Raw genomic sequence first — 16,625 nt, forward strand, 5'->3', positions numbered from 1 at the left:
GGAAGAAACAGAAGCTATGCTTTTTCAAGATATATAAAATATTGATCCAACAAGTTAGAGTTAAACCTACTGTACTCGCCCATCCCAAACCTTAACACAAAAGAAGACAAATCTTTCCCGAATTGAAACAAATAAAGAATCAAATTTGGTTTTTGAAAACAAATAAAGAATCAAGTTTGGTTTTTCTTAATAACTCTAAGGGTATGTGGAATACGCTGTTAATCCATTTTATTCTGAAGAGATTTCAATTTTTATTCAGTCTCCATTTTTAATTCCTGTTTCTTTTTCAATTGAATCTTTCCGTTCGATTTTCTTACTTGAAAGTCTTGTTGCATAAAATGTAAAAAGATTAAAAAATTTTAATTAAATATATCATTTAAAATAATCAGCTAAATGTCTCAGTGATAGTAAGCTGGTATGATAATCAGTGTTGACCAGCTAAACTATCTTTCTAGATACTAGGGAATACACGGGTTCCGATAGGAAGCGAACGAGACCCGACCCGAGCGGGTATCGGATACCGATAAGAAATATTTTATCGGACCCCAATTACCCGAACGGGTATTACTCGATAACGCCAATAAGGTCGGGTTGTTGAAATTTTTCAAACCCAATTCAATCTTTAGGGAAATTTAATTATCGGTACCCGAAAGTATTGATCCTATCAATATCCAAACCTGATTACCCGTTAAAAAAATAATACACGAACGGTTCTGTTGTCGGGTATTCTGTGGCTGATGTTTCTAAAAAAGTTACCAAGAGAGGAATATGCCCACAACAATCATAATAATCCGATTTTCACTTGGTATTTTGGTAGTTAATCAAAATTTAATATATTTTGTCATGATATTCGTACAATCTGATTGGCAAAATTACTGTATCTCACACTTTATTTGAAATGCTCGACTCTGACTAGTTGTTACGAAAAAACCCAAGGTAAGCGATCGTAAAGTATTATTGTGTGCTTTCAGAATTGTTTCCTTTTCCGTTTCTTGAAATTTTATGAAAAAGGTTTTAATCTTAAAATCAAAATCGGACGTGCATAAAAGAGCAAAACTTTTGAAAATGTTTGCTAGCCAATCATGTGCTCAGTAATCACAAAGTCTAGGAAATGTTGATTCTGAAAAAGGAATAAAGAAGTGAACATGAAAAAGTCATTCCAACACTATCTTCAGATCCAGATGACCAGCTTTCCCATGAAAGCGAAGCCAAAAAACCATGTAGTATATTGCTAATTAATTTAATCTCTTTGTTTAGTGCTTGTAAACTTTACACTGGCTGCTAATTGCCTTCAAGCATTTCTTAACGTTGCAAACAATCAAGAGACAATTGGAAGCTTTTAAAAATACTCGTACTCAAGGAAGTGAGGAAGGAAGTGCATGACAGAAACACTCCCTCATTGCGCAGTATTTCTGGGAGCCAATGAGTTCATCAGTTGTCGAGAAAGTTCATCTACTGAAAACTTTGAGCATTGCGATTCTTAAAAAACCTTTTATAATTTTCGGAACCCGAACGGTGATGAAGCTAAAAACCGAACTGGTACAGGCTTTCGGTATTGAAAAACTCAATACTCGAACGGGTACCCGATAACTTTGCCGTTTCGGTTCCTTAACTGTATTACCCCTAAACTGTTCATTGTTTTGGGTGTTCAAACTATCAGGTATTTAATGGGCCTTTACACGAATGGGTTCGGGACCCAAAAACCTTTTTGAAATTACTCGTTTGGCAGCCGAATGGGATCCGATGACACTCTCTAATAGATACGTAGAGCGGATTTCTTTGAAGACATCACCGTTTATCATTACATTCAGAATAGAATGATTCTCCAAGGTGACTCGTGTAATCGCAGTGGAGAAAATTTTTGAGAGGAGCGGGTAACTTTACATTTGGGAGATATTCATCAGTTTGTATTTAGTCACTTTCAAATAATACAATAGAAAATATAAAATATTGACGAATTTTATTTAAAATAAGGTCTAAGATTTTATCTAAAATATTATAACAGTGGCTCGTTATTTAGATATGGACTTAAATTTAAAAAAAATCCTAATCGATTAAACTACTATAGACAAGAGAATAAAAAGCGAATCAAATTTGGAATCAGATAGTGATAAATAGTAACAAATGTTATTGATTATGGAGAACGTAACTCAGGCAACACTGCAGTAAATTGTAATCATTATACTTTAATTTCTCTATAAGTCAAATAATTTAATGCTATTTAAAAACTAATTTATCAAAGCCTTTTTAATGCTCTTTTTTTTTCCAATTTCTTCTTGTCTATTTTTTCTGCTACTCTTTTTTTATTGGTATCAACAGTTTTACTAGAGTCATTTTCTTTACTTTCTTTTATGGGTTTTGCGTAGATTTCTGTGATCATTTTTGCTTGTTTTGAATATTCAGCATATTGTTCAAGTAATAATTTTCCTGCTTCTTCATTTAGTGCAGATTCTGGGTTGGGATATATAAGCAAGCATTTCACAGTCTAAAAATATTACAATGTTCTCAATAAATTATCTTTAGTTTCCATGAATTAAAGATTTGAGGAAAAAAGGAAAGGAAATTATCTAAACTATGCTACCTTACCCCTCTAAAGACACATACACCCTTTTCTCAAAAAAAAAAAAAAAAAAAAAAAAAAAGGGTTATGGGTCTATTTATAGTGTATAATTCAAACTAAATTTCATAAATTTAAAAAATCAAAAAATTTAGCTACAACACCTAGAAATTTTAAAAAAGAAAACTACATTTATAAGCATATTTTGTAAAACCTTAAAAACTTTCATGTCAAAATGCAATAAGTACTTTAAACAAAGTAAATGCAATAAAACATTCATTAAAATACATACAATAAGTATATGCTTTAAACCAAGATTAGCCTTCCAATCTTTTTTCAACGTGTTGACGCATATCTCTCCATTTTTTGCAACATTAGGATGAAAAATCTTAGTTAAAAAGTAACCTAAAAGGAAAAAAAGTATACACACGTGAGGACAGGCGAAAAGCTTGTGACTGCATATTTTTCTTTTTTTTTTCTTCATTTTGATATAAAACTATATAAACAACTAAGAGTTAAGTTAACTTGGTTTCAGTATAATCTCATCCAAATCCGTTGAACATTTCAAAAATTATCAATCATCATCAAAGTTGTGCCACTTATGATCACAAAAAAAAAAGAGAACTTGAGAAAAAAAAGTTAATAATAACAATAGGCTGCCACTTATGGCTGCAAGCATTTCATCCATGCACACATAGAAAAAATATTACCAAGTTGGAAGACACACACAGACCTCTTGGAGGAGATTGAGGGAAGTCTTTTCCAAGTACAAGTTTCATCTTAAACAAGCCTCCTTCATATGGTGTATCAGCTGTTAAACAAAGTAATAAAAAAAAAAAGGATAAATATATATAGCAGGGAAGACTAGAATAAGTATTAAAACTGGTGATACATTCACTGTTAAGTTTATTGCTAGGAATCATCATTTAAATTAACAGATGAGAAAACAGTTTTTTTATACATTCCTAACTATTGTTAACATTTCAGTTTATGATGTAGTGATATTATTATCTAAAATTAAAAAAAATTACTTTTGAAAAAAACTTTTTTAAAATAAAAAACCAAAAGATATTTCAAAAAACATCTTTTGTAGCAGAATTTAATTACTCAGCTCAGATGTAGAGATTATGCCTAAGATGTTATTTTAAGCTCAACTTTAAAATAATTTCTAAATATATAAAAACATTCTTCTCTGAGAATAACTCACAAGGTCCTTCAATAGTGGCATGAATATCAGTAAGGTCGCCTTCATTTATAAACACTTTTATTCCTTCAGGAGGATCAGACTGGAGAGAATGAAGCTGTTTGGCAACATCTCGTAATGTTTGTGGTGAAATATTCTCTGAATTTGAAACCTAAAAAAATATTATACTTTTTTACGCAACTAAAAAAATACCAATTAGGTATTACTTATTACTAAGCTTTGCTTTGTATTGCTAAGTTACTAAATAATTTTTAGAGAAAATACATTTTCCCCCCTCAAAACAACATTTAAGCTGTCAGAATCAAACACTTACTGGGGTAAAAATGGCCCAATAATTATTAAATATTAAGTATTTTAAGTAGAGTAATCAAAATAGATAATTTCTTTTTTGGCAGTGCCAAACCAATTCTATAAAAATTGTTTTGTAATAACAAGAATTGGGTCCATTATATCCCAACACCGCCTTTGGATTTTATTGCAAGCTCTGCAACTGCATATACATGCATTTGACAAAACATCTGCAATACATCTATCCAGAACATACACTTGAGTCATTCTGTAATAGGTTCAGACAAGAAGTAGCTATGCCTTTTACTACCAAATTTAATCTTGTTGCCTCATTAACTTTTTTTTTATCTAAGAAAACGTTTACCAAAACTTTGACCATTATAAAAACCCAAAATTATTTATAGAACAATATCTTACTTTACAAGGAATTAATATGTTATTACATTATAAAGTGCCACTTAAATGATAAGGCAAGTGGTTAGAAGAGTGTACTACTTTAAGTTACAATTAGACAAACAAGACAAAATAATGTTTATACTAATTTGAATGCCATCAAAACTGTTTAAGATTATTTACCAATTTACCTTTTTTATTCTGGTCTAATTTTAATTATTCAAAATTTCTCCGGAATTGAGTACAAACAATTATAGTTATCTTTTATGTGTTATTATATAATAATTTTGTATTAGGATATGCTTGCACTTTTTTAGACTTCTGGTAACATTGTGTGATTTCTAAACAAATATTTTAATTACACTGCATTTGATAAAGGATTTCACTCTAAGATGTGGACTAGCTCACGTTTGAGCCTTACAATATATAACTTAGCTTTAAGTTAAACTTTATCTTTATTGTGAATTAGTATTATATGATGATACAACACTACGAAAGCTCTCATTAGACACACATTGCAGCAACAAACAACAAAATATTTACCGTCGACATTTGCAATACGCTTCTGAAACTTAGACGAATAACTAATAGTTTTATGGTACGGAAGTTTTTTAAAAACAGTTCAAACGCGCATTTCGAATTTTAAATGCGGGGAATGGAACGAGTTAAAGCACCAATAAATGAATGCCGTGGTTCATTAACTTTGAACAGAAGATTTTCCTGTCGCGAATGAGTCATACGTCGTCAAAATAGACGTCAAAAAGATTGAATGTATTTGATATTAACATAAGTGCAATTTAAACCCTTCTGAAATATATATTTAAAAAGGGACTATCTTTTTGACTGGCAGATTAAAAACTTTTTTTTACTCCAACAAGGTTCGTATCTACAAACGCTTATTTAGAATATTATTCAAATATTATAAATAAGCATTGAAACTGAATAGTTAATTGACGATGTGAGTGGTTAAAGGCGTTATGCCGCATATTTGCGAAAATTTACTTTTTTACTCGGCTGTAGATATTTTTACAAATATACTCCAACATGTTTTTGTTTGTTTGTTTGTTACATAACATCTTCAATTACTCATATCTTCAATTATTGATCAGCCTTTATATTGGGGCCGGTGTTTAGTGATATCGAGAAAAATAATACTCGTAACAAAATAAAATTAAATAAGAATTCAGTATGTGATCACTTATACGGCGGTTAGACTTCTGGCATTATAAGCAATGCTGAAATCAAATTAAATCAGCTACATTTCTAACAATGCTTCTCGCGATTGCCTTGTTTTTGGTGATAAGCAAAATAAACTTGTAATTTAAAGAACTTCGAGGATTTATGATTTTACAACCGTGATTGTTTTAATTGTAAAAACCCAGGAAAAAAAACACAAATTTAAAAGGTGAATTGCCAGCGCACAAAGAATGATTCAATTAATTGAAGAATTTTTCTCATTCGCACTTTGTTCCCAAGCAAGAAAGACCCAAAAGTGCGTAAAAAAATCGTGAAATGGTATCTATACGTTAATAAAACTAAATAATAAAATAAAATTGATACCTGATTAAAAATTTATAAGTTAATTTAATAAATAATCACTAAAGAATAACCAATGAAAATAGACCGTCTTTTTAAAATGCATCAATGGTTTTGTTGTTTTTTTGTTATTTTCAAACATATTTTGCTTATGAGAGTGTTTTTAAGTAAGAACCCCTCTCCCCTCCCAATAAACTTTGTACGGTTTCCACTCAGAGCCAGCTATGCCACTGAGTACCTGGCCAACCTGTAAACCGAGTCACTTTGCATCAGATGGTATCAACTTTTCTACATATAATCAAATTTTTGTGTATTTTATTGAGTTTTAATAAAGTATATTTACATAAATTTATATAAAGTATATTTACAAGTGTGTTTGTTAATCAAAAAGTACTCATTATTTGAAAAATCGAAGAGATTTAAAATTATCGCCTAAAACCTCTCCGGCACTGTGGAATAGTATGAAAATGTCATTAGAAGTTTTTTTCCTTTTTTCACGGTATTTTCATTATTGGAAACCCCTCTGGCAATTTAAAGCAGTTTTCATGATATTATTTCATCACTTTGTAATGAAAATTAATGAGTTATTCTTAAATAAAATGAGCAGTACTAAATAACAATTCAAAATAGTATCATGTGAGGAGGAAGAATTAAGTTAAAAACAACAATTGAGAAAAGACGCACGTACGGAGATTTATTCAACCTGCCACATAAGTAAATGATAAAGCGGAAAGAAGAAAGTTAAAAACAACTGAGAAAAGACGTAAACGCGAAGACTCGTAAATGATAAAATGGAAAGAAGAAAAGTTGAAAACAACTTGGAAAAGACGTAAACAAAAAGACTCATCAACCTGCCATATAAATAAATGATGAATAGGTATCGCAACCGAAAACAAGCAAAAAAAAAAAAAATCAATACAAAGTTGAAAAAAAGGGAGTTTTAGGAGGTGGACGGAGTTTTAAAGAGAAGTTAAAAGAGTTCTTAAGGATTTTAAAGAGAAAAAAATTTTCTGATAAAGAAATATTTGTTTAAACAAACAGTTCTATAAGTGAACAAATGAAAAAAAGAAGAGATTTCTGATAAAATGAAAAATATAAATTAAACAGAAGTCAAATGAGATATTGGTTGAAGAAAAATAAGCAGAAGTTTGGCCGTTCCAAATAAAGAAGAAATTTTTTTTGTAAAAAGGAAGAGTAAAAAAGAGGAGTAATTGATAAAAAATCATTTTAAATAAATTATTAAGTGAATAAAATAAATTGATAAGAAAATAGTATTGAACGTTATAAGTGTAGTAAAAGAGGATTGTATTTTATAAACGTAATGAATAAAAGAGTGCTGACACTAATAGAATGTTTATTGAGATATATTGTATTGTAGAATATATTGAGGATGGTAAGCACAACCTTAACCGATTAACGATTATACCTTGGCAATTCCTGACCAAACTATCCCCAAACCTTTCCCTTTCCTAACCAAACAGTCCATACACCATCAACCTAAATTTCTACCTCCACATACCCAATTCCACATAACCCTAGAATCAATGCCTCCCTGATTCTTAGCACTTCGTACTACAGTTTCATAATACTAACACTACTAATAAAACAATTATTTATTAAAAAAAAACAAAAAACGCCGCCCTCACAATTATGAAGTAAATGCTTCAAAAATGATGATGATGCTACTTTTAAAATAATTTAATTTTAAGTTTGATCCTGTTGAGATGATTTAGAAAATTGATTTAAAAAGATATTCTTACCATTACCAAGACAGGTTCAACAATCTGCAAAAACAAGTCCTCCATGACGTTGCTTTTTTCCTTGTACCGTATTTCCAAAGTTTAGTGTTGAACATTCATAGAACCATGTTTTTGGTGTACAAAAAAATGGTTTTTTTAAAATTTTTTCATTTTTAAAAAAATTTCTGATCACTACGCCCGCTACTAAATTTTAAGTTAAAATATCTTTCTAACAATTTAAAATTTCTCCTCCATCTGTATTTTTATCCCTCAAAACGTTTTTTGTTTGTAAAATTGTTCTAAGACAAATTCCGTTTTAAACATATTGATTGAGTACAAGGCTATTAGTTTAAATTTGTTTATATTAAAAGGTGAAAAATTTACTAAACTAAAAGGTTGACTAAAATAATCTATTAAGCAAAATTTGTTTGCCCCCTCCCCCCGCCAAACGATCATCCCCCCACCCTCAACAATCATTCCCCCCCCCCTTCCCAAAAAAAAAGATCATTTATTAGGCCGGGTGAATAAAAATGAGCAATTGCTTTTACTCAGTAATTGGTCAGGTTTACGTAAATAAAGACTTCAGGAGTTTTGCTCATACTTTTACTCACGTAAAAGTAAGCATTTTACTCAGTAATTGCTCAATTTTACTTGAATAAAAACTTAAAAAAAGTTCTTGACGTTTTTATCACGTAAAGCTGACCAATTATTGAGTAAAGCAGTTGCTCATTTTTATTCACCCGGTCTATTGCATCAATAACTAAATTAATAAATATTTTATTGTTTACTATTTTTAATTTTATCTTTTATTTTATATTTTTCATCCTAATTTCAGAATTAATTGTCATTGAACATAGCGGTTTTAAGTAATATAATTTGATAAATTTTAAAGTTACAATGTATATCTACAACACATCATAAGAACGGGGTATGATAACAAATCATAAAAATAGGGTATGATACACATCATAAAAATAGAGTATAAAAAGGAATAAATACTTTACATGAGAGGTAAAGGCGTTTGCATGTATTTTAAATCAACGGCCGAATCTAACTTAAGAAAGGAAAAAAATGATACTATTGGCACCTTCATAACCGGTTTGTTTCTAAAGAACCATTTTATCTTTATCATTCTATCATCTATTTATTATAAAGATATACCACTTTATATTACTTAAATAATTCTTTTTAACTTGATATTTTAATACGGGATGAAGTTTTGACGATATGTAGATGCTTTTATAGCCTTTTAATAATTATTTATCCAGCATTTATTAAAATTGTTTTTTCAAAAGGTGTTGAAACAAAGTCAGCATTAATTAAATCTGGTCTGTCCAATTTAACTGACTATCCTGATTTTACTAAAATATTCTCAGTTGTATTAGATTTTGTAACCCTATGCCAAGCAAGCTTTTATTTTCTTTCTTTCGTTTTACATCCAGGAAAAGGAGAGAGAAAAAAGTGTTCATTGAACATTTTTGAGGTAAAATTTTACGAAGTAAAGTTGTTACAAAACAGAATTACGAAGAAAAATTGCACCAATACAAGATTACGGTGATGAATTGTAGTTTAATGTAACAAATTCTTTTAAGCTCATAATTTTAAAACTGTATAAACACAACTCAAATATGTTTGGGAATATTACTACTTTATTAGAAAAGAATCATAAACATTCCAAAGGTATTGCAATCAGATTGATTTTAATCTATTGTTCATACATATACGTAAACTGTACCGAATCTAATTTCATGGATGACACTTTTCTGCTCAATACCCTCTCTCTCTCTCTTAAACTAAAGATTTGTTTGAGAAAAAAGCCATAAAGCAGTTTAATTGGTCTGATCATTAGGGTACGTCATACTAAAAACTTTTTAAAAAAGGCATTGAAAACGGTGATTTTCTTATGGGTTAAGGTATTTTAAGCAATAGTTAACCAAAAAAAATTAAAAAAAAAATTTTTTTGTGTGTAAAAATCAACTTGAAAAATTAAAAAAAACGATAAAAACTACATCTTTACGACAAAAAGCCAACAAAACATTACTGTGTTTTAACTTTTTACTTACCTAACTTAGTCAAAAGGACAGATGAAAATTCTCCATGTAAGGAGGTTAAAAATTGTTCTGCAGGAGTTCAAATTTTATGCATTCGTTTAAAAGATATTAAGGTGCCATAAATTGATTTATTATGGCTCAGATCTCAAATAGATAAGGTTGGTGAAAAGTAAGGCTACCATATGAATCAAATAGACAAGGTAGAAACAGAAAGACAGATTAAAGCAGGGAAAAGAAAAATAGCAGTTATTGCATATTTAGAAAAAAGAAAAAATTCCGTTAAAAAAGCCCGTATTAATACACAGGTTCAAATAGAAAACGTTGAGTTGAAAAACAATTATATTTATGAATCATAAAAAATCTACATATAGTAAACATAAGAATTACAATATAGTTAAGGTTAAACGACATTGGTGGCAAAAAAAACAAAAACGCCACATTAAACTACTTTAGTGGTTAACTTTTAACCACAAGTAAAACGTTTACTGCCTTACCTATAAAGTATTATTAGTTGCCACTATTCAGCTTTGCGCAGTGGCATTACCATAGTCAATGAGGTTAAACCGAGACGTGGTTATTGCTAGTTGAAAACTTTTCCCAATACCCCGCTAGACGACGTGAAATACCGTCGGCTACGCAATATTTGAAGGTTCGTTCGACGAACTACTTTGACAATAACGAAATTTGATAAAATCTCAACACGTGATAAATATTTGTGTTTAGATTATCAAATTAAAAAAAACATTTCTGATTAAGACACTGCCGTTTTAAATTCTACAAAACCACTTTGTTAAGCACCGGCAATTGATTATTCGTTTTTTAAACGAATAATAGCCTACTTCTTTATCAGTCTTTTAAGATAAATCGAGTTTTCTAAAGTTTCTAAAACTCTTCACGCATTTCGTCAGGTTAGAATTATTTTGTTATATCTCCCATTTTAAACGTTGAAAGAAAGTTTTTGAATTTTTCTATAAGTAAAAATTACTTAAAATTTTACTATTACTTTTTTAAGAAATAATAACTTATTCTTTAAATAATTTATATGTAAAGAAACTATTTAGAAAAAATTTTTTTAAAAATACAATGTTTTTTAAAAGTAATCATTACTTAGTAAAATCAACAATTCATTTTCTCCCAACGTTTAAAATTGGAGATAGAACAAAATAATTTTAACCTGACGATTTTCAAAAGAAAAGCTTTCGGATGAGACAAGCTTACATTCATGCATAAATTTGTCGAAACTCTTTCGCAAGAATTTTACCATTTTTATTCGAATAACAGTTTGCACTATTGGAGTCTACACGGCGGTTATTTTTGATTGTTTTTCTCCCACTTGCTAAGATTTATGAGATTTTAAAAAATTATTTATTATGCGGATGTAACGAAAACACATTTACTCTATCTGTTTTAAGCGTTCAAGTTTTGAGGAGTCTTAAGCATTCAAATATGTCCATAGAGCGAGGTAATAATTCTTGGGTTGAAGAAGAACTGAGGGTTGAAACATGCCAACCCAGATGGACTAAAGAAATAATTAATGGTATTCGTAGTGAAAAATCTTTTGGTGGAGATGAAATGAATGATATTGATGAGAGAAATGTAGGTTGCCATCTGGTATTGGCTGGTCCAATGATAGATGGCTACCTAAAAGAAATCGGTAAAGCATTTCTTCGTAAACTAGCAAAAGGAAAGACGACTGGTTTAGCTCCTTCAGTTTCATTGTTTATTCCATGGAGAGTTATGAAAAATATAGTAACTCTGATGAAAGCGTATGGTTGTGCTTGTAGCATGCTACAGACACAATAACAAAACAAAAAAAAAAACTCCTAATGAAAATAACAGCCATAGAAGCAGCTAAAAAAGTTTTTGATCCTTGTCGATTTGATGGAACAAATTTTTTAGCAAAAAGGATGTTTCACAAAGTTAATCAGGAAGGAAAGCAAAATAAACGCTTAGCATTTAATGGTAGCGCAGAGATTGTAATAACTGAAAACACTCCAATTCAACTTGAATACTCACACATCACACAATATATAAGATTAAGCTTTTACATTCAAAGATACACTGCAGATTATTTTGTTGTTGATACTTCATTACAAGTGTTAATGAATCAATAATTTGTGAACTTTAAATACATAAAATATATATAATTTATATATTATATATACATACTTATATATATTTATACATATATATATATATATATATATATATATATATATATATATATATATATATATATATATATATATATATATTATATATAAAAATATTTTAAAACTTTAAAATCAACTTAATATATTAACATTAAGTTGATTTTAAATGAAAATGTTTATAAGACAAAGCAGCCATGTATTACAAAAAGTTGTAAAATAAATGTTTTAAATATATGACAAGAAAAGGTTATCAATAAGTTTGTTTTTAATTTGTAAATCCATAGACACTCCAAGTTCATTAAAACAAACTTTTAACATCTCTAGTTTATTTTTAATAACTTATAGCATTAAAATTGAAACATCTCTAGATTTTTTTAATAAACTTATTACATCTCTAGTTTATTTGTAATATATAAATAACTTAACTCAAAAAGTTAGTTATTTATTATTGTTAGTAAAAACGACCATCTTTTTTATTTCAAATCAATCTGATTAAATCGAATGCTAATCTCTTGGAAGGGGCATTTGATATTGAATATAACAAACAGAACCCTAATATACATATAACTAGTTGTTGCCCCGTAAACTGCAGGTCTGGTAGGTCTAATCAGTAAAATCACATGTTAAATGCACTGTAGAAAATCTCTTGTTCCACTGCTGGTAGCTTAAACAGTAACTTAAAAATAAGCTAAGGCCTAAATATTTGAACTCAAGGGACAATTGTATTTAATATACATTGATATATAATAACTTATGGGTGTGCCGAGACCATGTCAGAAGTAAAAACAGAATAAAAATATACATATAATGATCGTATACCTATTTGTATATATAGGTTCATCTATTTAGTTAAAAAACCCTCTAATCTCCTAATTAACTCCGCCTTGTTTCCACTAGTACTTTTACTGCGTAGTCTTAATTCATCCTTTAATTGTTTTAAAGAAAATTCTCTAGGAATAATATTGATAATTTGATTTTGTGCGTTTGATGTTAAGTGTTGTAAAAGTTTGTTATTGTCACCAAATCGTTCAATGCAAACTTGATATTGGTATGGTTTTAAAATAGCCAAAATGTCTTCAGTTAATTCACCTTTTTTGACACATTGCATCAATCGAACTGCAAATATGCAACAATCCCAAAGTTGCTCTGTTACAAATTGTCATGAACAATGGCATATTGATTCACTATCTAAGTTAGCTGGTACTCTTGATTTGTAGTGTGAGTGATAAGATATGTTCATAGGAAAATGATAAGGAAGATAAAAGTTTCTCACAAAACTAGATCTCATCAGCTGATGCCATTTACCTTGTTCGTCACAAGAAACTGATCGATTACTGTTATTTTTCAGTTGTTGCTTTAAAGACGAATGTTTTGATTCTTGATTAACTGTTTCTAAATCTGAAAAAATTTAGTTTAACAAAACAATTATCATCGAATTGTGCAAAAGTTATTTATTTATTATTTAAATAAATAATAATTTTTTCTAATAACAAAATTATCTTCCCGATCCTACAACATAATCTTACTATTTTTATTTTTTACGCATCGAATCATATAACACCGACTATAATATATTTTGAAATTCATAAAGGTTTCTAGGTCATCGATAAAACAACTAACTAACAAACTCTTAGATAGCCTTCATCCTTGGTTAATCATATGATCTGAAAATTCCCGCATAGAATAGTCTCATATTAAAATAAATGCTACATACTTTTTTAATAAGTTGGGTAGAGTGAAGATCTTCAAATATAATGGAGGTTTCAACATCGTGTTCATTTAAGGACTTAAATGGAGCTAATGATACTAGAGTTCGATTAACAGTATATATCAATTCAGCTTTAATTTTATTGCCAGAAGTAATTTTCAAGTTACGAGCATCATCACCACATAAAAATAGTTTAAAAACTTTTTCACATACATTAACAATATTAAAAACATCATATGAGGGAGAAACTAATCCTCCTCTATTTTTAATATTATTAAGTGATTTATATGACATAACATAAGTATGATCTTGTAATCCACATGTGTTTGTTAAAGAAGCAGAACAAGTAACGCATGATATCTCTTTTAACATTTTAGTAACAATATAACCAGAAATATACCCAAGGATGGCTTCTTTATATATTGAGTTAGAGCTTTCTAATATAATATTTACATCTTGAAAGCTCTCATCTAGAGTAACATCTGCTATTGCAATTGGACTACTGTGCTTTTTCCATTTTAACAAAAATATTGAACCTACTGAGCTTGAATCTAACACTTGACAATTAGCATGTTTTGATCCAATGATTGAGTTACGGAGGAGAATTCTTTTTAATGAAGATTTAAACTGAACAACATTGGGATTATTGTTAAAACCATTTTTACCACGAATGCATGCAAAAAGTAACTCCAGATGGTCTTGAGAATATTTATAGGTTAAAATGTATTTAAAAGGATTTTCCTTTAGAGTTAATAGTTCAATTGCTAGATTTTTTGTACTTTTTGCTGCTGCAATTAATCCCAAAACAAATGCTTTTCGTCTATGCCTTAACAATGGAATACCATTGATATCATTTAAACTAGCTAGATAGATGATACAATCATTAAAATAATTTTCCCAGTTTGATTGACTAGAAAGAAATAATGGTTTTTTAAACGATTTTCCATGAGGACTTCTTGAATTCAACATATCAAATAATTTATCTATGAAACGTATAAACTGAATAGTTGCTTCTGAACCTAAAAATGAAGGATGATGAGATACAAGTAAAAATTCTATAGCATCAGCAACAGAACTACTTAGAGTTTGGGCAGCAAGTTTTACATTCATTATATGTTTTTGAAATAAAATATGTTTTTTTGAAAGTTTATTTGCAAATTTTAATCCTTCTAATTCTTGAATATCATGCAAAGCTCTTAAATAGCTCCATTTTATATGGTTTCCATCTCTGTCTACAAATATCTCGATATCATTTAAAGCATTTCTAGCCAATTTAAGCATGTGACAAGGGTCAGGAATAACATGTATAGGATGATCAAAGTCACCATACAAAAAATTTGGCCTGATCTCATTTAACTCTTTACCAAACTGTGCTCCTAATGGTAAAACAGAATTAAAATTAGTACTAGCACCATCGAAAGTAATGCTACGAACATCAATCTTATAAGAGAAAGACATATCCAAAATCTTTTTAATAAAACATGTTAAATTGGATGCTTTTATTTTATTGCAAAAAATATAACTAATTGGTGTCTTCCAGTATCCCTGAAGACCAACAAACATAAAAACTAAAGCTTCTGTCGCAATGGTATCCGGATCACAATCTGTAATATCTTTGCCATAATCAACAAATCCAATATATTGTTCCATGTTTTTATCAAATAAGATACTTGATTTTATTGCCATAGCATCTATTAGCAAAGCACAATGCTTGTAATTGCTATCAGATTTTGATTTCTCTTGTAGAAAAGAAAACACATCATAAAATAAACCAGGTTCACAATTTTACCCAACCATTGCCAGGAATATTATTTGAAAACTGTTTAACTTTTCAATCTACTTTGCTTAAGTAGCAGCTCACTGTAAATCTCAAATCCAACTGAGTCAATGGAAAACCAAAATCACTCATGGCTTCAATATATGAAACAAACAACTCTTCTTCAAATCTTGAAAATATAGGCTATTTACCTGGTCTCATCAAATGTTTTTGGTTTAACTTTTTAATTATTGTATTTCTTGGTATATTAAATTGTTTAGCAGCTATACGTTGACTTAGTGTTCCATTTTTTATTAAATCCAAACATAATTTTAGTGTTTCAGTTGAATAATTTTTGTAACTACGAGCTCCTATCTTCCTCTTGTAATACCTTACCATCCTTAAAAACAATTTGTATCTGTTAGCAAGATTTAAAACCATAAAATGCTTAAAAATATATAGTCTGAGGTTGCTTTTCACCACTTTCTTAGCTGGTGCAAAGTAGCCCCTTTTTGGTTAAAACATGACATACAAACTATTTTGAACAACACTTTCATAAATAATAGTCTAATTTATTTATTTATTTTTTTTGCATAACTTAAACTACTGATAGTTTCTTCGCATAAAAAAACTAAACTTTGCTTTAGTTGCCCCGGTTGACGGTTGCTAGATAAGTTTTTTTGCCCGAAATAGAAATGGCTTCCACGGCTTCACTTTTCGGACCGAAGTTAGACATCTAGTATATATAATATATCATTGGCCGTGCTATGTTCAGGCCGATTTTGATCGCAAATAGACATTTCTCTAATTCGATTGCGCAACTAATTTCTCAGCTTGAAAAAGAGGCCAGTAAGGACAAAAATGTAAACAAAATAGCTGCAAACAATTTAAAGGATAATTCTTAATAAATTACTTGTCCAATAAAAAATGAATGGATTTAATAGTGACTGCTTTAAAGATAAAAAAATTCAAAATCTAATATTAGATGATATAAATAGAGATCTGAAGATAGAATTAAATTCAAAAAAAGATGTATCGTTAAAAGAAGATATGTGCTGGGGAAAATCTCTTGAGTTTCTCCCAGTGTTCACCAGACGTGAAATTGATAATCATATGAACAAATGCGGTAAATTAAAAAGAAAAACTATAAAAAAACGTTAGAAAGAGGACTGAAATTTAAGCAAGAACGTTACATTTCTACAGACAGCTTATTTACAACACGAACACTCAAACACTTCAT

At 29.4% G+C, this 16,625-nt stretch overlaps 1 protein-coding gene and 1 non-coding gene across 3 annotated transcripts; one reads left to right on the forward strand and one right to left on the reverse strand.

The window, feature by feature from the left end:
* Positions 1 to 1,943: 1,943 nt before the first annotated feature.
* LOC145184723 (ubiquitin-conjugating enzyme E2 S-like) lies at positions 1,944 to 5,122 on the reverse strand. 2 transcript variants are annotated; one of them, XR_016454531.1, is made up of 5 exons: positions 4,986 to 5,122; positions 3,765 to 3,912; positions 3,268 to 3,368; positions 2,850 to 2,962; positions 1,944 to 2,485 (listed from the first exon to the last, which is right to left on the reverse strand). XR_016454531.1 is itself a non-coding variant. In XM_090094117.1 (5 exons), the coding sequence occupies exons 1-5, from the start codon at positions 4,992 to 4,994 to the stop codon at positions 2,237 to 2,239; spliced, it is 597 nt and encodes a 198-aa protein (XP_089950243.1). In that variant the 5' UTR covers positions 4,995 to 5,122; the 3' UTR covers positions 1,944 to 2,236. The 2 variants fall into 2 exon arrangements, 1 of the variants encoding a protein (XP_089950243.1); XM_090094117.1 differs by having other exon boundaries at positions 3,291 to 3,368.
* A 5,169-nt stretch (positions 5,123 to 10,291) lies between these two features.
* Positions 10,292 to 10,431, forward strand: LOC145185043 (U4 spliceosomal RNA). Its single transcript, XR_013846504.2, has one exon. It is a non-coding gene; the product is annotated as a U4 spliceosomal RNA (small nuclear RNA).
* Positions 10,432 to 16,625: the final 6,194 nt, after the last annotated feature.

The sequence above is a fragment of the Hydra viridissima genome, unplaced genomic scaffold (genome assembly GCF_058129835.1).
Source record: "Hydra viridissima isolate aposymbiotic clone 2 unplaced genomic scaffold, HvirCarnegie_v1 scaffold_7, whole genome shotgun sequence".
NCBI lineage: Eukaryota > Metazoa > Cnidaria > Hydrozoa > Anthoathecata > Hydridae > Hydra > Hydra viridissima.

Excerpts from the sequence above, each read along its gene's own strand:
- LOC145184723 (XM_090094117.1), bottom strand. Across the intron at positions 3,369-3,764 it reads TGCCACTATTGAAGGACCTT|CTGATACACCATATGAAGGA; the intron begins GTGAGTTATTCT and ends TTTGTTTAACAG. Across the intron at positions 2,963-3,290 it reads CCCTCAATCTCCTCCAAGAG|GTTACTTTTTAACTAAGATT; the intron begins GTCTGTGTGTGT and ends TTTTCCTTTTAG.